We start from the raw sequence: 24,545 nt of genomic DNA, 5'->3' as shown, positions 1-24,545 counted from the left end.
CTTTTGATTTTCCACTGACCTTTTCCACCCTGTTGTGGAGATGGGAAGATGATGATTTCATGAAACTGTAGTAAGAACCTATGCCTTGCCTCAGCTTGGGAAAAAGATTCAACAGCACCCATGGAAGTGCCAAATTAGACATTTTTTCAGAGCACTGTTACCATGCAGAACCTCTTGCCCATCTTATCATCATTTATTTCTTACATTCCTCAGGTGTTTTGACAAATCATCTCCCATAATAGGGTGTGAAGGGACTCTCCATTCAAGCAGTTTGCAAGCCTAAGGAGTTGTAGGTGGCAGGAATAACAAACTGCACCAGTACAAGACAGTGGCCAGCTGGCCAAGCAGCTGTTCTGCAGACCCATGGCAGTTGTGACCCATGCCAAACTGAGCAGGACGGAGCACCACTGAGGGTGCTAGATGACAGATACGGAAACCAAGTGGAGAAACAAAAAATAATCCTTCCAGCACCTCTGTCTTGCCAAGGCCTCAACTCAAGTACCCTGTTCAACTTTTGACTACATAGCTTTTGGCTACATAGTTCAAGACAGAGTGCAGTCAATTACAGGCAGAAAATCTGTATGCATGCAAGAAGAGCAGTGAAAGACCTAGTGTGCATGACCTGTGGGGAATGACTTGGTTTGTGCTGCTGAGAAAGGAGGGTGCTGAGCAAAGGAACATTTTAATAGCCTTCGGATTCATCAGAAATGGTTGCAGAAAACAGATCACTGTGATCGACGAAGTGTTAACTGCAACAAAAAGACTCAGATCTTTATAAAATAGTAACCAATCATAAGAGCAGCAAAACAGCTTGGTAGGTTGTGCAAAGAAGTGGCAGTGTCTTCATTGCTGTAGAGCTTTAAGAACAAGTGTGACAAGCTCTGTCTCACATAGCCCTCCCCAGGGTACAGGGGCAGCCTCGACAGCCTTACAAAGTTCTGTACTCCACCACTAATAACAGATTTAGTTTGTTATCCAGCTACTAAGGTTTTGAGGGAAGAGGAGAAGGGGAAATGCTATGCCAAGTTGGAATTCATTCAAGACTGTGCTGTATAAACAGATAACACCCATCATTACATCTCCCTATAATGATGGCTACCGTTCCTTGTCCTACGCTAAGCATTAGCTGTCAGCAAATAATAGATGTAAACATTTCTAGATTTACTAGTTTATTTAGCATCAGATCAGTCATGCAAGCCAGTTATTAAAAATAGACTTCCCACCATCAAAGCATATTCTCATGGCTTATCAGCATTTCCATGCAAGCACACAAGCAGGTACATTGGTCCCAAATACAATACACTGAAACAACAAAACTGTCAGTTTTTTCTGGTTCCAATTTCTCTCTGGTTCATTTGCACAGTATCAGGAAAGTTACTACACAAACAGGCTTAGTCTGAAGTAAAAGTGTACAGTTAAATAAGCAGTTCATAAACTTCTGTTTAGTTGCTTACATCTTTGCTAGTACAAGCAAACAGTGTTGACAGTACAGGATTTCTTACACATTAAGCAGTAAAATCAGGAGTCAGATACACAGGACGCAGAGCTAATTTGAGAAAGTCTAGTAAAGATATGACGTTTTTCATTGTTATTATTAAGAGTCCAGCCGCCATTGCTCTGAGATCAACGAGCTTCTGTAACAGGCTTATAAAATACTTTGTGTTACAAGTCAATAGCACCATTTGTCTGTTTGTCTTGGAAGCATCAGCACATACCCTAACCATGCAGTGTATACTCCTCTTGAATTAACAGGAGCACAAAACTCCCTGCTTATGGTCTGGTCCTCAGCCAGCCTCAAAGCCAAGAGCCACCAGGAGCCTCCAAACCAAGGCCAAGCCAGACACAAGCCCTTAATGTATCACATTTCTTCAGGTTAAAACCAGCTTAAGCTGGTGAGCTCCTTGCTGTGGGTCTGGAGCAGCCAGCCAGACTCTGCTTGGTGCCTCCCAGGCTTGCAAGGGAATGCCAGTATAGCTCCTTGGGACTAACAAACTGCTTCCCCTAGCTGAGACAGACTCAGTGACTCTTCCCCTCTTGTCCCACTCCCTCACAAGCTGGATCAGCCATGCTTGCTGTTCTGGAAGACCATCCCATCTATCTTAGTCTTAGCAACTAGGGTTCACCCTACAGCTCTCCATCTTTCCTTCTCCCTGAGCAACTAGTCAATTCAGAGTTAATTTTCTCACAAGTGTAGGCCTCTCAACACTGTGTATTCTGAAAAAAACCCAAACAAACCAAACCCCAAAACAATGTCCCTTATGGAACATTAAATAAAATTTCTGCTATTTAGTCAGAAGCATTAGCATGACTTCTCATGAGCATCTGTTGTGAAAAAGGAAGTGGTTCCTGTTGTGCATAATAGCATGAAGACACAGCTGGGTTTAGCTCTCAGCAGCTAGTAGTTTAACTGTTCTTGTTTCTAATTACTTCAGTAAAAAATCTTAGTTTGTAGCTACCATTTCCCTGCAGCCAAGATGGTAAAGATTTGAGCAGAGCAAACAAGGCACCCACCACTATCCTGAGGGCAGCCGGTTGATGGTGGCACCAGCCTGGGACCCTCTGCAAGGTCGCATGGAACACTGTCATTCCCAGGGACAATATTTATCAGGGAGGACACTGCTGCAGCAGGAGTTAGAAAATGCTTCAAAGATATTTTATTCTGAATATGCATACAGTCCATTTGCTTAGTTTCATGAAATGTTTCTTGACCAACTCCTGCTCACCAGTAAAAACTACTCCAGGCCCCACAGTAAGCCAAGGAAGAGACTGGAAGCCATATTAATAGTAGAAACAAAACAGCTTTGATGTCTTACAAATGAAAAGCAGAGTCAGTGGTGAGGTTTTTCTGCGTAGAGGAGGCTTGGTGCTGGATACATTTGCGCTACTTTCGTAAACCTAGCTGATGGTGATGTCTGAAAAACAACAACTATCAGGGAACATGATACCTTGAAGAAAACACTTCCACTTTTCACCTTATTCCTTGTCCAGACAAAGTTAAGAAGGAGCTCTCTTTGGTGTGCTCCATAGCAAAATCCTCTGGTGTTTTTGTTGTGGGTGTTTATTGTTCGGCAGTACTTGGGGATTTGTGGTGGTCATTGTGCTCGTTCATGCAAAGTTAGCATTTGTAAGTAACACAGTCATGCCTTGGGTTCTGTTTTTTCTAGGTAGCCAGGTTCTTGCAAGTATGGTAGCTATAGTTTCTGACAGTGCAACACAGCTATCTGTAACTAATATTTGGATGGTTTTGTGGTTAATGTCTGTAAAAACTGTGCTTTAATCTGATAAGGTATTCTCACACAGGTGCCTTTGTTGCTGTGGCTAGGCCAATTGATTTAAATGGGCCTAGTCATCTTGGTTAACTTCAAGTAGATATGTAAGATGGAGCTTAACAGTGATGTCTCAGATGTATAACTCTTATTAAACAGCCACAGGTCCTTGCACTTTACTCATCATACACCCTGTCTTGTTAGTTAAGTATGGTAATTTGATCAGGTAATTTGATCACTGGGCATTTGCAAAACTTTCAGCTCCTTTGCCTTATCCAGGAGAAAGAAAATTCCTCGGGCAGGATTACAGTAACATTACCTCATCACAACTAATGTGGAGTCCAATCCTATTGATTTGACAGAGGTTGGAAGAGAGCCGCCCCGGGGGCTGCAGTGTCAAGGAGACATGGATGAACAACTGTTGACTTTGTGCACAATTAATTTAAATTTCCTAGACTAATGAAAAAGCTTTCTTTCAGAAGGAGTAGCTCAAAAGGACACGGTAGATTATACTGAGGGCTAATATGACAAAGTAGATCCCTGCACATAGTTCTGTGGATGAATAAATACGTCCCAGTGGCTACTGGAGCACTGTCTCTAGGATAAACCACATGCCTTTTGCAGCTGTAAATCATACCCTATAGCTTGCCTCAGCTTTTGAGTTACTAGAATAACTGCCAAAAGTCTACAACACAGTAATTTTAATTAGGAGAGCCAACCCAGATCCACCCAACATGGGGATAAGAATTAGTCTTTTTTCGCTTTGATAGACTTTCCCTGTGTGTGCCTATACAGATGCAACGGTTGGCTCCACACAGTTTCGTATTCTAAAACAGATCATTATTTACAGTTCCAGACAACAAATGGGACTGAGTGTTATGAACTGATTTCACTGTTTCTTCTGCCAACACTTTAAGTGGCAATGCTGCATAAAATACGATACCAAGCATATAAACCGGTACTAAGTAAATAATATTAAGAACTTCATTGGTCGTAACACATGATATTTTTCAGAGCTCCTAAGCCTGATGTTCTTCTTTGGATTGACCTAAACCACATCTTCTCCATGGAATGAAGAAGCTGTCATTGATGAAGCAACTTCCTAGTGCTGAGGAGCAGAACCTGCCATGGTGCTGTTCTTCTGTCACTTTGCTCTGAACCGCTCACCCCGAGCGTTAGCAACTCGTACAGCCAAAGCATCTACAGCAGGCGAAGTGCCTTCGTTTTGTACTGGGAAACTAACTTAAGGGGCTGAGTTCTTCTCTGGTTCCGTCTGGCATTTGTTGCACAGCACTGGGCTATTTCTGTCAGCCAGGTATAAGCTCCTGAGAAAGGAAACAGAAGGTGCCAGAAAGCAGCATAAGTCTAGGAAATGGGGAGGGAAAGGAGAAACCCCTCTCCTTGAGTCCTAACTGGCAATGACAAATCACACCAAGGATGGCTCACAGAGGAACATATTTATACTTGACCAGTAAAACCCAGAATCTTTTGGGAGCACAAGCAACTCAAAGAGCAGGAGCGAAACCACCTGACGGACCCAAGGGCAACAGCAGATTTGTGAGGGCAATGCAGCTGAAGCCTGCCAAGCGTCAGATGGCTCTTCTCCCACCAACTGGTGGCTGACAGCTCTTCCTCGGTGCTCCCGTGGCGTCCAGGGCCAGGAAAAAAGATGAAGCATAAAGGGGAAGAAAAACAACAAGCCATTTGGCCATGAATGCATGTTAACACTTGTTCTTGAAACCAGAGTTTCAAATGGAAAAAACAGGGAAGATCCCCTTCTTTTAAGCTTTGCTCTTCATGGATTGCCACATAAAGCTCTGGAATGCTGCAGCTTCTCAAGTGGACAGAAGAAAGTAGCTCATACTATGAGAGGACTTCTATGATACTTAATAAGAGCAAACACATGCTGTTTAATATACCTTGGCCAGCAAGCATCTTCCTGATAAAAAAGTTAAGGGTTAAACTGTCAGTTCTCGGTCACACGTGCTGTGGATTGAGCATTGCTGGGCAAGTGCCTCTGGTGCGTTTAGGGCAGCTCTAACCCCTCACAAAACGCTCTGCTTGTGTTGTCACCCCGCTTTGGCCCATGTCCTGAGCATGCCAAAGGACGAGGGCACCGCAGCATTCTTCTCCCAGCTGTGTCTTGGTACGAAGGAGCAAAAGCTCAGGAAAACTTTGTACCACTGTATTTATTAATCTTTCATACCTTGATATCCGTCACACTGAATTTCATCCAGCGATGATCCATGTATACCAGAATGTGAAACACTATGGATTCAGTTCCAGCAGAGTAATGCTGGCAAAGGACAAAAGATGGCTTAAAAGGTTACTGCGACTGTTAATGAAGACATGGCTCTTAAAAAGCCTGTTCTGCAGTCTCTGCCTCTCTTCTGATAAATTTATATATTTGTGTGTATGTGTACACATATATATTTAAATATGTATTTATAATTTTATTGGTAAGTTCAGAATTGGGACACTTTGACTATTCCATTCTGTTCCTGCTTCTGTACTATACCTATCCCCACCACACCTGAAAGCCTTCCAATAATGACTAAGTTCATGACTGTGTTCATGTTCTCTGGTCTGCTCTGGAGGGGAAGAAGAGCATGCAGTGCAGGTTCTTTTTTTCTTTCGCTGGATTTTTGGTTATATGCACGTACATTATTCCATCCTTATGTAAGTTAGAGGATTCATATTCCAGGGATGCGCTCCATATTTGCACTGGCCTTCCATCAATCTTCACTGAATTACTCTGGCCAGAAGTTTTTACCTCTCAGGCACAAAGCAAAGTTTTGCTTATGTGGGAGAATCTAGAGTCTTGTCAGTAGAAGTTTATACATGTTCTGGAAGTAAGATCTTTACATTCCAGATATAACTAGACTAGGTAATTATTTTATGCCTATTTTTCTCCTCTTTATTCCTTATAATTTTATTTTCTTCTTATTTTGCAATGCAGCTGATGGTTTTTGTTCCAGGCAGCGTGGTTTGTGCAGGGGCTTATCAGGGAAGCTAAATTTCTTTATACAAAAGCAGAATTAACACTGTTGTGGTTGTGTATTCTAACTGACATTACTCTGAAAGGGAGGAAAGGATATTCTTTGAGCTATTATTGTTTCATAAAGTAACTTCTAAGGATGTTCTGAACTGTCTCTTTGTTTACCTTTGGTATCTTCAGGACTTGCTTGTGTCCCTGCCATTGTGCTCTAGGTCCAACTGTGCGTCTTGCTTGGTCAGCTTCATTCCTGCATTTCTCCCACATGACAAGATATTGTTACTTGAACACCATGTCTACATAAGCTACACACTTTTAACCTGAGCAGGAACAAGGTAGACTCAGCCACACAGAACTGAGCTCTCCGCTAGGAGAAACACACAGCCTCTGCACAAGCCAGGGGCCAAGGCACTGCACTGAGATTTGGGAGTGTCCATCACCCTGTAAGCAGGTAATATGCACAACACTGTGCAAGGATCTGCTGCCAGTCCTCCATCCTGTGCTTTCATACACCACTCTTAAAAAAAACCCCTGAGAGCTGCACTGCAGGGCTCTGTGAAACTCAGGGCTCACAGATGTGTGCGGGAGCTGTCGGAAAGTTGCCAATTGCTGTTTGGAAAGGGGTGTTTATTCTCCAGAGTCCTCCTGCATTTGCTGCTTAGCAGATACTGCTATTTATCCGTGAAGTTGGGCACTGACAACTCCTAGCAGCTTCTTCCCCCTCCCTGCTGCTGGACTGCGGGAAATGCAGTGTCCTCAGCCCACCCACCATGGCTGCTAGCCGTGCCTGCGCTTCACTCGCAGGGTGAGTTGCAGGAGAAGGATCGTTATTTGGGAGGCACCGAGGCCCGGCTGCCAGCGAGCCACAGCCTCCCCAGTCTGGGACTCCCTGCTGACCTGAGCCCCTCCCAGACGCTTTTTGGTTGATGCTTTTACCCTGCTCTGCTACCACATGGCTTTTCAGAGCACTTCACTCTATTCACCGAGGCATGGAGTCCTTGCAAAGGGGATGCTGGGCAGCTTTGGCCACTCCTCTCCACGTGCCCGACAGCCTGCTCACTCACAGGGACAGAGCCCTTAGCACCCTTCTGAGACACACGCCGTGTCACGAGCTTTTGCCTTGATGCTCTTTTGCATTCAGAAGTCTGCTTACGGTGCGTCTGCGTGTTTACAGCATGCTTGCGCAACACAAAGCTCAAACTTCAGCTAACAAACCAGCACTGGGCTCATGCAGTGCAACCCACTGTGTCATCAGCCAAATCACAAGCAAAAATGCTTGAAATGGCAGGAAATCTGTTCTATTTTGGAGTAAATTTTCCTGAACTTGTAAAAAACCCTGATGTTGCACAAAGACAGGACATCACTAGCCATTCAACAGCCATCAGATCCTCAGCCTAAGTTCAAATACTTTAAAAAGATGGCAACGTTCTGCCTTTTCTACTTCAAGGACTTTACTTATTAGCAAATGTTGAACGTTTTAAAAATGTAAAGTTTAGGATTTCAACAGAAAAGAACATCACTAATTTTCTACCTAGTTTATAACCACAGATGTGGAACCAGCCCACCTCCAGTAGTTTTTGAGTGTGTTCGTATTTTTCAGCCACAGTAAGATGCTGGTGTTGCACTCCCAAGCCTGGATTATGGCAGATGCCACTGGGATGTGATTTTTCACACAAAAGCAATGCACATAAAGCTCCTTTCTTCCGTTACATGCATACACCCAGGTGCTGCTTTTCTTTCTGTATAGTGCTGTCATGCACAAGCCAGGCACACTACTGAGTCACGTACTGGTAGTTCATTCAGCACAGACATCCTGATTGTTTCACACTGAGCATAAGAAAACAAAACTAAGCAAAACCAGCTGAAGCCCCAGAGCCTTTATGCACAAGACTGAGCTGCCTCCGGATCATGCTGTCACAGAGATGTCTCCAGTTGCATGGCATCAGTTCACATTTATGATGCGCTATGGCATAATTTAGCAAAGAATAACTGTAAGAATCATCTGGGACTACTTTTCAGCTCAACAAACCATGTCTCAGATGAAGAGAGCGCTTCTGCTCAAGCACTCATAGATGCGCAATGACTGTGCAGCCGGCTCCACTTCTGCAGATTAGAAGCAACGATCCCAAACAAAGGAGGAAACCTTACAGAAATCCACCCTCTCCCGTCAAACCTCCCCACCGACCAAACTCGGATGGCTTCACTACTGTAACCAGGGCAGGAGACCTGTGGCTGCATTTGTCCTGCAGTCACCTCACAGGAGATAAGCAGGACAGTAAAAAGTGAGACAGGTGGATCTACCGATCACCTTCACCAAAGTGATCAGTCTTACTGTACTTGTTTTCAAGGGAAAATCCACAGAAGTGTCTTGTTGGCCTGCTCATGGCTGCCATGTACCTGCCAGTTGTTTCAGCTGACCTCACCTTTTTCACCTCAGAAAAGGATGGATGCACTTACTTTAAATTTCAATCGCACTTAATTAGCAGACCTCTCTGTACAAGTTCAAAGAGTTACAAGAAATGTTAAAAAATCTCAAGTACAATACACTCATTAGCATGCATTCTCACCTAGTAAAGACAGTGTCTTTAATCTTCCTTTTTATATTAATCTAGATTATATTTTATTTATCAAACCTACCATATGAATAGCATTGTATTACCCTTTAATTTCATCAGGAAATGCAGCTACTGAATGTTTTATTGATGACTTGTTTCTTCAGTAGCTGATTTTCAAGGCAAGTTGTGCAAGGCCTAACTTAACATAAGAACAATTAAAGCAAAAGAGGAATGTTGAGTCTATTAGCATGTTAGGTAGCTACCTGTATTTAAAAGTTTAACAAACACAAATGACATTGCTGTACATCAGGTTCTTTTTGCCATTTCTGTAATATATCAATAACATTACGAAATTCACGTGCTGTCAAAGTGAGAACAAACAAATGTAAACGGTCATACATACTGATGCATGTTAGTTTTTCAACTCCTATCAAATACGTTCAACAAAAAATCAAGATAGCTGAAGAGCCTGACCCTAATTTTGCAAGCTGATCCGTGCACACAGCTTTCAACTCAAAGACACAGGAGCTCTGGGTGGATGCAAGATCTGTGCTGGTGGATCACTTTACGGGAGCAGTCTTTTGTTAGGAAAATCTGGACTAATCGTGCTGACAAGTGGAAACCAGTTACTCACCAGTTTAAACTATGTGGGAAGCAACCAGACTGTACTACTTGCTCCCAGATCTTGTATAGGAGTGTTTCCCCACAGCAAAATCACTGCAATGTGGAACAGCTTCCTTCAAGCATTTACAACTTGTGTAATTGCAGATTATTCCCTTATGCCCATAAAAATGTCTTCTAGCTGCACAGTTTAGAAATTAATGAATAAATATAATGGCATTTCAAAAATCTGAATCTACTCTAGTCCTCTTTTGGTCTATCATTTTGTTTTGCTAACACTTAGTAGAGAATGAAACGGCAGAAATATGAGCAATTTTGGTTGTCATTAAAATACTGTATATAAACAGGAAAAGTCAGAGTAAGGCATTCTCAACACAAGCTTGAGGAATGTACATCTTTGTGCCCAGTGGAACTAACATTTCAATTCCTTCCCAGAAGTAGTGGAATGTTTTTTGCATATAAATCCCCAAATACTTATTGAATTTTACAGATAAAAAGCATTATTTCATACATCAGTTTTAAAAGCATTGGCTTAGTATTTCCTTCCATTTCGTCTACTGCAAGACTATGAATCTGGAAGGAAGCAGTTCAAAGAAACTCACAACATACAGAAGACACCTACATTCATAAAACCAAATTAAATAGTATTTTGTTTCAAATGCCATCTAGAAACACTAGATAGATGTGTATGAAGTATACGCATTATGGTAGGTAGTTATTCATCCCCATGTTTTCACCTGCCGGTATTACTGCAAATAACACTGTTTCCATGACATGCGTTATGGAACAGTTTACTATTTTCATAAGCAGTCACATGCATTGAAGGTAGGATCACCAGCCAGTGCATTTGGCACCCCAAAGCAGAACCAGAGAGGCCAAGCTTACGAATCTCTCTTGCTGAATGACAAGTTAGCTGGTGTATGAAATGACAGGTCTCAGCGAAACAAGGAAGCACATTGACCTAAGACATTTCTTCTGGAGCTGCTTCTGCTTCCTGAGTGGGTTTCTCTTCGGGTTTGACGTCATGGACAGGAGACGGGTTACAGCTGGGCTTGTTGCTGTCGTGCGCACTGTGACTGCTGGCACTGCCAAGGCGAGTTGATGCTACCACAGCTTTTACTGCAGCCTGAGAAAGAGAGGATCAAGCAAACACCCCTTAAAAGACACGGTCTGTCAGCACTGCAGCCTTAGCATCGTCCCTCCAGGGAAAGCAACTGCATTTAGACTTCACGGTAATGTCACATTTGGATACCTACCTGGGCCTGGGCAGATTTAGAAGGCCACCTGAAATACTGGACTGAGGTCTAAAATTGCTGCTTTCATAAGGTTACAAGCTGGCCAACACAAACAGAATTTTTTTTCAGCTGCACATGCTGCACTGCTTTTAGAAACTACTTCAGATCTCCTGTGTTGTAGTTAGATGGCAAAAGGAAAGTTATCTTCTATCATAATAATAACAGTACTATCATCGATTACTCCATGGCTCTCATAGGCTGTCATATCACATATGGTGTCACAAAATGACGACATGCCTTAAGACAGTTATCTCAGCCCTTGCCTTGAAGAGTTTTATTGCCTGAAAAAAACACACAGAGGTGAGGAAACGAAATACTAATCTCTCTGTGTGACAACTATTTTTGACTTGGCTAGCTTTTTGCTTAGGCATCACAGAAGAAGTGGGTCTGCAGGAAGGGATGAGGAGTACAGGAAGTTGTGTGGATGGTTTAGAGCGGTAACCATGGGAAAAAAAGAAAAGAAAAGAAAAGGTGCTAATGAAAAAACAAAACTATATAAACTTTCTCAACAAAGAAGAATCAGCTAACATAGAATATGAAGTCAAAGTACAAGGCATGACCCAATAAAAGTGGCAATAATTTTGAAAGTAGAGTCTAGAGCTCTTAAAGGAAAAAGCAGACACCCACTTTAGTGGCGAGAAGACTTCAGACACCAGATTATAAACAGAACAGGCCACTCAATGATATTATAATGCACAAAGATACTTCTAATGTAATTTACTCTCACTAGCCATGGGGATGCTTATGAAACAAATTCAGCACAATCTTTAAAGAACCAAATCATGACTGAGACCTTTAGAGTTATTCTATAAAAACATGTCTTTACATAAAGAAAGCCTACTGCTGGGCTTGTATGTTGGGAAATCAGTAATTTTATATTATCCGTACTAACAAAACAACAACCAAAGCACATATTCACTATCCGGTTTTCTTAATCTTTAATAGAAAAGCAATGAAGAAATAAACTTATAAAGAAGAGTATAAACCTATAGAGAAGAGAATAAACTTATAAAGAATAAATAACTTATAAAAAGCAACAGCTTTTAAACAGAAAAGTATAAATGGGATGATTCTAGAGACCTAAAACTGGACTTCAAAAAAATCTCATTGGTGATCAAAGGTATAAATGTATGACAAGAATCAGACTAAAAACGTGCAAAAAGAGCACACATTTCTTTGTGATCTTTGTGATCTCCTGGGCAGGGAATGTAACAGCTCACTCAGAAAATCGTTTTCATATAACAACGTTATATGGCATCTTCAGTGCTTACACAGCAATCCTGCTGTAAGGCTACAGAAATCTTTCTGAAATCTTTCTGAAGAGAACAATGTTAATAGACACGTTTAGTCAGTTCTGCATGGGCAAAGCATCACTGTGAATTGTATCTTCAGTGTCTGAGACCTTTGTAAATCACAAAACTTTTTTCTTTGCCCTGTAGAGGTTCTCTATCATAGTTCCCTAATAATACTGAAAAAAATGAGCAAAACTGAAGTTAGGGTCATTGTCTGTGAATTTGGTTTTGCATGGGGGTTGAAAAGCTCGCAGACAAGATGCTTTTTACTTTTATTCCCCAGGGCTACAAGGGCAGCTTCACTGTCACTGTTGGTAGTAATTTCTGTGCTGAAGTACCCCTGGAAGTCTCTCCTAAGCAGACACAGATCTTTTAACAACTGAAGAACGGATTAGAGGAGAATAGAGTTTCCTGATGTTATGTCAGTTAGATTCCCAGCTGCCTGCCGTTTGCACCTAAAATGTTTCCCTGCTTCTTCCCATGGTAGATATGTAGACTAGATGGTAAAGGAGCATACTGGTGACTCAAAACCTAATGATATTTTCAGCGCAAGTCCCACATGCACTCTTGTTTTGCAGCTCTTAATTTCCAGACAAAGAATGCTATTGTACGTTTGCTCTCACAGGTACTTGGAAATGCACATTTTTCTGGGCCTGTTAATCTCATCCCACACATTTTGTGGACGTACATGTCTGAAATGCTGACTCTAGATCATACAGAAGGATGGTTTAAGCTCCTGCTTCATATTGATAGGTACAGAAACTGAGAGTGACTTACAGATCAAAACATGCCATAGTAGATTAAATATCCTCTGGATTTCTGGATGCTCATGAAGAAACTACTCACAATTTTGTTCTTTCAGGTCAGTGCTCTAAGTATGTGCAAGCAGAACATGACAGACAGATAGACAGAAGCAAGGAAGAAAGATGGGAAAAAAGGAAGGAAGAAAGGTAAGGAATTTGCAAAAGCCATGTACATTCTCAGCAGTTCTGTCTTCGTAGACATAGCTTTCAATCAACCTCACACCTTTTTATGTGTTTGGCTGCAGACATCGACTAGATCAGCTTCAACTTCTTCATCAGTCATCTTAAATAAAAAGCTCCCATATCACTACGGAATGTTGTCCTGAAAAGTGTGCAGGGTTTCTGTAAGTCTACTAATTTAATTGCATGCCTTCATGCAAACAGAGACTTGCCTTTAGTTTACGCCGGGCATTGAATTCTTGAAGTTTCTTTTGTGCATTGTCCATATGTGCAAAGTTTGCTGCTTTGCCTGTGACCCACGGGTGCTGCAAAGCCTGTAGAGTGGTGAGGCGTTTCTTGGGGTCTAAAACAATCAACTTTTTAACCTGCATCACAAGGAAGAAACATGGAAGACTATTAACTTTATTCTTCATTTACATTTAATGAGCTCTGCATTTTGGGGCTTTGGCCTTGGTTTGGGAAGCGCCTTAATGAAAGAAACCAACAAGAATTTGCATCCAGGTCTTTGCGTGTATTTTGTTTCTGGCATTTCTTTATCCTCCATAAATAACATCTGAATAAGACAGCCACTAAGAGGCAAGAAAGGAGAAAAAGAATCAACTGGTTGCTAACATTTGTAAGAGTAGGTACCAATGCAGCTGGCCTGTATCCACCATAGGCTGTCATATGTCTGAATTGTCACATAAACACTAAGATATTCTCAAAATACCCCTAGCCAGGCAGTTCTCTTAGCAGCATCCCCACTTTTGGATATGGACAAGGTTTAAAATGGATTAGAAAGTTTAAAGTCTAGTGTATGCAACTCATGCAGACTTGTACCATAGAGTCACTGCCAGGTACATCACAAATGACATGTCTCTTTCAGTCACCATAAAACCTCTCGTACACAAGAACTAAAAAGTACTATACAAGTATTTCTCTCTTAGCCAACTCTGAAACTAATGCTTTTTATGCCATTCTTCCTGTTATTGGGACCAGGGAAGCTGCACCTTTCCAAACACCACAGCAGGACATTTTTGGGAAGAAGGCACTGCAGACACACCCCTAGGAGCGAAGGTGGTACAAACTGCTGGCTACAAAGTGTGTCCAGTCAAGCTGCATTTCATGGGTTTTGCTGTATGTCTGGACAAGTGGCATTTTAAAAAAAAGAAGGGTGAGGATGGAGTAAAGAAGTACACGGATGGTACTCTGCAGAGCCACACTTACGCAACTGTCCTGACTGCACAACCTCTTGGAGCAGAGTGCAAGTGGCGGCATGGGGCTCCACCACTGCTATGTGCCCAAGCGTGAGGGGAGGACTCTCTCTTTACGGCTCTCTGAAATCTCCTTACAAAGAGCTATTAAAGAAGGACAGTGCCCTGAAATGGGTGCAGGAGAATGGGCATTGTGACAAATACCTGCTGTGCATCCACAGATGAGGTCAAGTTAAGCAAATCACTTCAACTGAACAGTCCAGAACTGCCCACAGCATGAGTTTTGAGCGGCACAGGCTTCATCCTTATCTGCAACTTGTTATGCCGTGTTCAAACCTGAAACACTGAGCTTTACTGTGACAAAACAGTAGGGACCAGTTTGGACCAAAGCTCTCGGTATACAACAAATGAGCAGCTTTGCTGCAGGCTGCTGTTTATCTGGGTTTTGACGACATAAGACAGCAAATGATATACCAGAGATAAGAAGAAGAAAAGCAAGGAGCCATATGAACAATGAATTAACTGATCATTTTGCTCCTACCCCAAAATAGTGAAAGTGACACTAGCCAAATACGTATCAGCAAAGATACTCCAGTCTCATTTTTGCTTTACTCACCAAATCCTTGGCATTCAGAGACACGTCATCCCACCAGGGCGACACAAAGTCGTATTCACAGTTCAGGATTCTCTTAAACATATACTGATCTCCCCTTTCATCATAAAATGGTTCAAAGCCACAAAGCCTGCAAGGATAAAAAAAAAAAAGAAATTTATCAAAGATTATTTAGTCCTGGGCTGTTAGAAACAACTCCTGCTATTATCTTTCCCTACTTCATCTCCTGTACTCCACTTTGGGAAACCAGACCTGGATGTACTTACGAACTTCTGATTCTACAGAGCAAAGCAAAATGTGGTCATAATCATGCATAAGCATTGTGAATGCTGATCAAATCGTAAATTTTCAGTTTTCACGTCTGTAACTGGAACTATTAATATAGGGACTTAACATAAGAGTAGCCATGCAACACAACTGATATCTGTTGATCTACATGCCAGTAAGTATTTTCTAGCAGCTCTTTGCTCTGTTGGTCTCAGGCTGAAGTCCCTTGGACTATTTAGTCATTCCTCAGTCTGAAACTTTGCTCTTCCCTGCTCTCTTCTGTGAGTCTTCTCCAGTTGTGTGCCATTTAGAAGTAGGTGCAAACACCATTCAGCATGGGCACACCATGCAGTTGCAAATTAGCATAGCGATGTTTTCTGTTTTAATCTCCATTTCTCTGCTAACAATTTCTGACCTTGGATCTGCTTTTTTTGATTGTTTACAAGTACAGAGTTAACACGTTCATAGAGGAAATACCAGAATCCCTGTAAGTCTTCCCTGAGGGATAGGAACCACACTTTACTTGTGAAGTTTAAGTTTTTAGAAGTCCAGTTAGGTCTGTTTTTTGATTATGTTCATTGCCGTACATTCTTTCATCCTATCATCCACAAAATGTAAAAACCTTTGGCAGGTTTTAATAATCAGCCCTTATCTTTACCGGGATAACCTACATATTATCAAGAAATTTTGTAATATCTCACTAATGACTGCATTTATAAATATATTGAATAATACAGATCCTGACACAGATCCACACAGCTGGCCCTGGGGAATGCAAACTCACACAAGTAGTTTCCATTCATACAATGCCTTTTTTTGTCGCTTCATTGCACGTTATTCATGCCTGCACATATAATCAGACTTTTTAAAGTGAGCTTCCTATTCAACCAGTAAGTGTTCTGTGCTAAACAGAAAGTCTGTCTTCTACTCTGCCTCCAGAAAATGCAACAAGCAACAAGATGATGACAGGAAAAAAACAGCGTACCATAAAGAACAAGACAGCAACAAATCTACAAAATTTAACCTTACATTTTAACTTGTTTCTACGTTTTTAAACCCAGTCAGTGTGCTTACTGTCCAGAGAAAGGGGATGGGTGCCTAAGGAAGAAATGTGGTTTTGAGAGTGATGTGTAGCCACGGGTGGAAGAGCTGCATCACTTTGCACTGCTGAAGAGGAGTAATGCACTTTAAGCACATTCTGGGTGCATTATTAATTTCCAAGTCCGGCAGAGAAGGATTAAAACACAAGGATCCAACCTCCAAATACCGTGCACTTCAGCAGATGGGAGCTGGTCACAGTCCCTCCGCTGCTCCCCTCCCATTTGCCTGCCTCTCCCACCACCACTTCTGAACTTGCTTCAGGTTGGCTCCTGTCCTCATGAAGCACCTCTGCTGAGCAGGTTTGTTGGGCCACTAACTGGTTCAGCCAAATTGGAGAGAACTGATGACATACAGTAAGACCATGCTTCAGGCTTGCTGTGACTGTGTTGGAAACCTTCTAAGTAATTCTCTGTCTACTCCTGAAAATATTTTCATTGTAACTCACTACTATGATGTATTGATGTCTTATTGACAATTTCTACAGACACGCTTCTACCTAAAAAAAATTTCCTTTTCAGCAGACACATTTTTCGCTACATGCCAAATTAGATGAATAAAACTAGTGGTGTGATTTCAAATTACATAAATTAAACCAGGCTAAGACCCAGTGTGACTGCTCTTGATTTCATTTTGTTATGAAATTTCATTTTATTATGCTGATTCATTTTAAATCAGTTACCTACCAAACAAAGAAAAATCAATGTAAACAACTTCAAAACCAATTAGAAATGACCACACAGTGTTTTGGGCCCTTTTAAGTAAGTTAGTACAAAAAACACCTTTAATTAAATCCATGCAATTTTGACTACAGGCAAAGCCTCTGTTTTTGTTGACCACTATCTGCATCTCAAATCTGCAGCAGCATTTCTAAACTGCTGGCAGAACACAAAAGGACTGGTTCCCTTTGCTGTTAGAACTATAAATGTGGCTTCCCTGGAATTACGACAGTTGTCATCAATAGTTCTTAATATAATGGCCTCAAGAATAACTATTCTGTCAAAATATGTATCAAAGTTTTTCTTAATCACATGGTAAGTCCACTTTGCATTGGTGAGAAGATACAGTTTTATGCACATCTTCTGTAGCACAGTAGTGAACTCTTAAATCCACTCTATTTTGGAGGCACATACAGGAATGTATTTTTTTGACTGTACATAAGTGCATTCCCTCCACTAAACTATGAGACTGAGACATGCAACACTGTCCTTTAGGCTGCAGGATTTATGAATTAGTTACTGTACATGTGCATTTCTGGTCTCAGTTTCTAATCCATCAGAAATGTTGATCCACAAAGCTTTACATTGAATAGAAGACCTTTAAACGTGGAATATTGTTAAAGCTAAATGGAAGAGATGGCCAACTGGATTTGACTAGCACCCTTTTTGCCTGGCTTGTTCCTGTAGGTGAAACTGGATTTTGAGGAGAAGGAGAGGACGAGAAGGAAGCAGAAGCAGAGGAGTATCTGTACTGCTGGTGTTCCACCCAGAGCAGGAGCTCACACACTTGTGTTTACACCAGTGCAGAGGTTTCACGTGGCTTGGGAGCATCTCCTGAGCAGCTGGAAGGTTTTGAAAGGCTGCATATAGCAAATGCCACTCCATATATTCAAATAGGAATTTGCTGTCTTTCTTACTGTACATGCCTATGCTTGAAATTAAGTTCTGCTTAAGGAAGGTTCTCAGTTTCAAGTACAACAGCTATCCTTCAGTCGCTGAATAACTAGACAAGCTGTAGTGGGTTTGCATGGCAAGATTTTGGTAGCCAGGGGGGGAATACAGGGTTGGCTTCTGTGAGAAGCTGCCAGAAGCTTCCCCCATGTCCAACAGAGCCAGTGCCAGCCGGCTCCAAGACGGACCTGCCACTGGCCAAGGCTGAGCCTACCAGTGACAGTGGTAGGACCTCTGGGATAACGTAGTTGAGAAGGCGAAATAAACTCTGTAAGGGCAGTTTGCAGCCGGGAAGAGGAGAACTCTGCAAACACCAAGGTCAGTGAAGAAGGAGGGGAGGAGGTGCTCCAGGTGCCAAGGCAGACATTCCCCTGCAGCCCATGGAGAAGACCACGGTGAGGCAGGCTGTGCCCCTGCAGCCCATGGAGGTCCACGGTGGAGCAGAGATCCACCCGCAGCCTGTGGAAGGGACCCCATGACAGATCAGCTGTATGCCCAAAGGAAGCTGTGACCCCATGGAGAGCCTGTGCTGGAACAGGCTCCTGGCAGGACCTGTGGCCCTGTGGGAAGCCTGTGCTGGAGGAGTCTGTTCCTGAAGGACTGCACCCCGTGGAAGGGACCCATGCTGCAGCAGGGGCAGAGGGTGAGGAGTCCTCCCCCTGAGGAGGAAGGAGCAGCAGAGACAACATGTGATGGACTGACCGTAACCCCCATTCCCCGTACCCCTGCACCACTCAGGGGGAGGAGGGAGAGAAATGTGACTGAAGTTGAGCCCAGGAAGAAGGGAGGGGTGAGGGAAAGTGTTTTAAAATTTAGTTTTTATTTCTCATTATCCTACTCTGATTTGACTGGCAATAAATTAAACTAATTTTCCCCAGTTCAGTCTGTTTTGCCCATGATGGTAATCAGTGAGCGATCTCTCCCTGTCCTTATCTCGACCCAGGAGCCTTTCATCTTTTTTTTTCTCCCCTGTCCAGTTGAAGAAGGGGAGTGACAGAGGGGCTTTGGTGGGCACCTGGCGTCCAGCCAGGCTAAACCATGATACAAGCCCACAGCTTAATCTAGACATCTTTGTAAAGGGACAACGAAAGGCACCTCTTCAATCTTGGGTGGACCTCTGCTGGCAAATTTCACATCTCTCTGCCATGCATCGACCACTAGAACTGACAAGAAATGATCACCTGGCAGGCAATATCTGAGATGTAATCTTCTTCAGACTTGAACAAGGCCTTGAGAGAAAGATTCACATTTTAAAAGGAGCAGGTAACAAAATGGCAAATAGGAATATTGTAGCCTGTTATTAACAGGCAGCCAATAGGAGAGCTGTGACTTCTTTAAAGCTTATATACAGAACAAGAGATGTTTTCTGATATTTCCCTCAGAGTGTTTATATATCCTTACAAGTACTTTTACTATAAAGCCTAGAAAATATAATTCTTGCTTTGCAAAACATATAAAGAAAATAATTGTATTATTACACACTGTACTTGCTGGACAGAGTTACTGAGTCCTAAAAGGGGACATAAAATAGCCCAGATGTACAAAATCCTCCATATCTTTAATGTATATGTGTAAAATCCCGTTTTCTTCCCATAAAAGGCATCTGGCAAGCATTGTGTATAACTACACAAGCCATCTTAGCATTGGTGTTGCCAGGGGAATAAATGAAGTTATTTATTCTCCCATAAAGAGAAGTGTCAATACACCAGATACAATTTTCCTTCTCAATAATCTTCCTTTGAAAGATTCCATCGATATAACAAAATAATTACAGTGATTACCAACTGAATTAGGACTAGCCATATGAAGATGCAGACACAAGTGCCTACCTTTAGACACAAATTTTTTGTGTTTAAATGCTTGAAATGTTTGAAGATTCTGGTCTATAGTTGCAATTCCAACGGTTTAAAACATGTATGGCCAGCATCGCTCGCAGCCCTTCTTCAACAGTGTCTCTTGTTATCTTGTAAGAAGTGGAACACTTCAACATTAATCATTTAACCCATCGGACTGATATGTCCAGCAGAGTCCAGGGCTGTTCCCTGACTCCTGGCTAAGCTGCTGTGAGACAGCAGCACTGATGCTGCAGCCGCAGCTGTAGCAGTGTCTGTGGCTGAGACAGATGGGGCAGCTGCGTTTGGGAATAGTCACAGGCACTGTGAAACTACTGCAAGCACCTTAACTTCTCCTTGCCCCATCTGTAGTTGAGAAGCTGCTTAGGATCATAGCATATCTCATAGTTTGTGTGAATGAGAAAAAAAACATACGATGATTTCCGACACTCCTATGCGTGTATTTTTGCTTTCAGCGGCATCTCTGCTATTCATTCACATTAATACACGATTCTGCACAGACCTTGCTGCTGTTCAGAAAGAAGTGTTGTATTTATCAAACATATAACCTGTTTTGCCATGCTTCTCTAGGATTTGACTTAAATAAGATTAGGAATATCACAATTTAAGTTCACAATCTTGTGTTTCTCAACAGCACAGCTCATAATGCCACAAAAACCTGCAGGTGGTCACAAACAAATAGCTCCGTGGCACCATCTGCACTTACAGGATGTAGGTGATAATCCCCAGAGACCACATGTCCACCTCAGGGCCGTAGGCACATCCCCGTAGTATCTCTGGTGCTGCAGATGATAAAACGCTTGTCAATAAGATGGAAGTTGGATGCAGAAATAACAGTAACAAAGTCAATTTAAACTCTGTGCACACTTGGTAAGTGTCTTTCAAAAAGTCTGGGCTTGCTCCTTTAAGCCCTTAATCAGGCAAACGATTACCTTCACTGAGTATAAAGCAACAGAAGTTATGTCCAAGCACAGCCAGAATAAAAACAAAAGCAGACTTTGTTTTTAAATTGCTTTTTAGATTTAGGTTTGTGAAAAGAACAACAGAAAGCTACAGCAGCACAGGAGCTGCAATGTGACAAAACAGGTAGTACTTCTACTTCAGTATTTTACTTATTTACATGGTACTTCATTTGGGATTTATTTTTGGTATTCTGTTTTAATTGTAAGGAAAGACGAGACCATTTCAGCAATTGCTTTATTTGCCGTGTGGAGCAGGTGGAAAGGCCAGGCAGTCTCAGGGGACGCTGGCTCTGCAACAGTAAAGAGGAGTTAATCTCTGCCCAAGCAGCTTGACAGACACACTTCGAGGAAATCTGAGCCGACCGCTGTATCCCTCAGACGGCATCTGTTGCTGCTGTGTGTGACTGAAAATGCGCACGGTTGCACACTCAAACTGTGACGTGCCTGCCTCCAGCACCGCCGGCCCCCGCACCCCCAGGGCTCGCAGCTCCGGGCACCCTCGAGGTTCGCCTCTGACTGGGCAAACCTCCTGGGGCAGAGGTCCTGAGGTGGCAGAATGAAAATGTCACGTCTCCAGAGGAGGAAATGGCAGTGCTTGATACTGGGGGAGGCAAGACTCTTCCTTGCCTCACCTTTGGGCCACAGACAAAAATACCCAACTAATTTGGAAAAAGTAATTAAAAAGACACTGCTGAGCCACACTTCAATGCATCACTAGCCCTTCTTCTCAGCAACCATCGTATCTGTATTCATATCCATCAGATGTATGGGAGGGCAGCACAGCCCCTGAGCCCACCGGCTCTGCAATGCACGAGGGGTGGCTGCCACATTCCTGGGGCACAGTGGACTTGCTGCACCTATGCGCACCAACGCAGCAGCATGGACGCATCTCTTCACCTTCCACCATTGCTCTTTCACAGCCACAAGCAGCAGGGCCAAGAAGGGCTGGGGCTTCCTGAAGTGTACTCCGGCTCCCTGCTCAGCCTGAAGCTTTGGGTGCCAGTCCGGACTGACCCAGGCTGCTAGCACGCTCCTGCTTTGCTCCCAGCCCATGGGAGGTCTCCGTCACGGCAGCTAGCTCTCCCGAGGGATGATTTTAATGCCAAGCGTGATTTTAATCAGAGTACACACAACTCCCTAACGGCCTCCAGGCAGCTGGTTCATACTTCTTCAATTTACCTGAAGCATTTACCATGCAGGGAACGCATCATTTTTACAAAGCATTAATGTAGAAGGCAAAAGACATTAATTACTAAGTTTCTGCATACCACTCGTACAGCTGGCAGCTGGGCAAACACTTGCCAGTCTAAGTGCAGATCTTCCCTGCCTCCTTATTCTTCTGCTAGGTAAAATGATAACAGAGAAGGGCTATTTTTGAGAAAGGACACTAGATCCCAACTGATTTTAACTCAGGTCAACCCGTAGCTAACAGGATAGCCTACAGGCAAAGCAGCCAATGGCCTCAGAGAAAGAAACGGAGACAGGCCAAGAAAAGACAGTTAACAGTTAACCACCGTCCCCTCTGACATGTTTGTTAATGCCGGGGCGGGGGGGCTGTTCTGAAATAAACAGGACAGTTCTCCTGTTTAATGGCCAATATGCTTCCTCTTCTAGAGAATGCAATGTTTCTTGGGATGTCTTCTTGTTCAGGATAAGGGCAGAAGACACTTTCTGCCCTTCTTTTGCTGTTCTCTTCCACCTCAGTGTTGTAAAATGGCCACAAAGGAGACCAAAGACTTGTATATACAGGTCTGCCTCGTTATCCAGACTGTGATTACACAGTTATACATCTTGTAAATATAATTTTTTACTATTTCCAGAAGTTTGGTCTTGGTAAATGGATTTGGCTGACACATTGCAGTTAGTTTGGATGTTGGCTGTAACAGACTGATCATGAATCACCGCTCTGAACTGGCTTATTTTTATGTGCTACTGTCAGAAATCATTCATGCCCTTCTTATTAAGTTCACTGAAAGCACAGCGCCTCAGCAAGTTCAGTTCTTTGTGGCCATCTTCTTGCTTTGATTCCTCTGCATCACTTTGCACATCCCAGGGACTGAAGATTGGTAAGTCTTGATGCTAAATTATCCAGACTCCAGTATGTGTTCTTGTTGCTGTGTCCTTCCTGGAGAAGCCACGCATGAGATGGATGCCCTGCTGAAAGCTGCCACGCAGTCTGCAGGGATCCGTCCAGTTGCTGCCTGCTCGGCCTCACACAGCTCCACACCACCACAGGGAGCCGAGCCGGAACCCAAACCCACTGGGGGTCTGCCCAGCTCTGCAGACCACCCACAGATCGGAGGCTCTCCAGCGGGACAGAGTGCCCCACAGACCCCTGCTGTCCCCTCTGACCTGGGGACCCCGCTGCTGAAGCAAAGTCTGCTGTGTGCAGGGGATGGCCAGGCTGGGCATGTCCCTGCCGGCAGCGGGGCGACCTCCTGCCGGCAGAGCAAGATGCTCCGGCCCCACGAGGGAACGGCTGCAGAGGGTCAACGCCATCTTTTAAATTTTTTTTTTCAAGATCAGTGGCATGCTTGCTTTCTCTCTGCTGTGGCAGGTTATGTGCTTGAACTCTGTTTTTAGATTTTGATTTTTTGGGGGTTGGTTTTAGTTATATCCTCTTTGGATTACTGATACCTGACATACAGCACAGCTATGGCACTGTTTACCAGATGTTATGTGTACAGCAATTGTGTCTCTGCTCCACCTATTTTCTCCCCAAAGCAATGGAGAAAAATCCATGTTCCTAATTGTTCACAGACTGTTACCAGTACTATGCTTTTTCACTTGCTTACCAAAATACCACTCTCCCATGTGACTGTGAGGGAGCATGTTTTTACTTAAATGTGATTCTGTGGAAATTTAATTTGAAGTATCAGTGGTGGTTTTCTTGCATTCAGATTAGATGCCTTACATTATTAAAAGCTACAAGAATGAAGCTACAAGAAAAGCTACAAGCATGAACTACCTGTGATTTTGGAAAAAACAGAAACATGTAAGAACAGGACAACTGAGACAAAACAGTTTCTAAACTTTGTGTGCATCTTCCACAGTTAAACAAGCAGAAAATGTCCTTAAAGACCACCAACCGAAAAATGTAAACCCAACATCATTAAGTACATAATTTCCTAATTCCTAAATTATTAAAGGAAATAAAATTACCATCCTTGTGTAATACAATACTAAGACCACGGGTTAAATGTTTGCTCTGAAGTCATACACAAACTCGTGTTTGTTGAAGTACTGTGAATACACAGTCATCTTGGTAAACAGCGGTTCATGCTGACTCTCACAGCACAACTGAAGCAAACCTATGATTTCCTTCTTGTTTGTTTAGGAGAAAAGAGGATTAATTTAAAGTGCCAAAGCCTGTTTATTGCTGAAAGAGATGACCACACCAGTCCCCTCAGGTGACAAGATCTTCCACAAAGTGCTCCTTGATATTGCACTTATAATTCTGTTATACAGGTCCCACTCCAGTGTGGACCAGAATGGTCTGAGTCAAGCCTGCATTTAAACCCATTTATTTGCTGAAATGTTTTGGGTTTGGGGGATTAATCTATGACCCTACTCTAAGCAATAATTTTATTTCCTCTATGTTAAAAAAAATTAAGATAAATTCACTGTAAGCAATAGTCTAGTATTCATAACTGTTATAAATTCTGTAAATGTTTAGTGTCTTCCATTATGCCTTTCATAGCCCAAATTTCAGCTGATGCTTATCCAGTATCATTTTAGTAATTCAGCATTTTTATGATGGTCAAACTTACTTCCATGCAACGATAACATGTTTTGATTATGAATCTTCAGTGCTAAAGAATACGAGTTTAGAAAATTTTAACCCACTGCCAGTTCTGAATTCTAGCTTTTTATTTCCGCTTT

The 24,545-nt window shown here is 42.6% G+C and overlaps 2 protein-coding genes across 2 annotated transcripts in view; one reads left to right on the top strand and one right to left on the bottom strand.

Annotated features, from left to right (window-relative positions):
• Nucleotides 1–13,274, top strand: part of STARD4 (StAR related lipid transfer domain containing 4) — a 28,304-nt gene extending 15,030 nt beyond the window's left edge. The window contains exons 7-8 of the mRNA XM_075411738.1: nt 12,887–12,974; nt 13,073–13,274. Of these exons, the coding sequence (XP_075267853.1) occupies nt 12,887–12,931 (45 nt within the window). The 3' untranslated portion in view covers nt 12,932–12,974; nt 13,073–13,274. The remainder of the gene's footprint in view (nt 1–12,886; nt 12,975–13,072) is intronic.
• Nucleotides 1,004–24,545, bottom strand: part of CAMK4 (calcium/calmodulin dependent protein kinase IV) — a 190,830-nt gene continuing 167,288 nt past the window's right edge. Inside the window, exons 8-11 of the mRNA XM_075411737.1 lie at nt 20,408–20,483; nt 14,817–14,943; nt 13,220–13,372; nt 1,004–10,563 (exon numbers count right to left, since the gene is read on the bottom strand). Of these exons, the coding sequence (XP_075267852.1) occupies nt 10,399–10,563; nt 13,220–13,372; nt 14,817–14,943; nt 20,408–20,483 (521 nt within the window). The 3' untranslated portion in view covers nt 1,004–10,398. The remainder of the gene's footprint in view (nt 10,564–13,219; nt 13,373–14,816; nt 14,944–20,407; nt 20,484–24,545) is intronic.

The sequence above is a fragment of the Opisthocomus hoazin genome, chromosome Z (assembly GCF_030867145.1).
Source record: "Opisthocomus hoazin isolate bOpiHoa1 chromosome Z, bOpiHoa1.hap1, whole genome shotgun sequence".
NCBI classification, from domain to species: Eukaryota; Metazoa; Chordata; class Aves; order Opisthocomiformes; family Opisthocomidae; genus Opisthocomus; species Opisthocomus hoazin.
The sequence above is the reverse complement of the archived record's forward strand: the minus strand, read 5'-3'. Positions and strand labels throughout refer to the sequence as shown.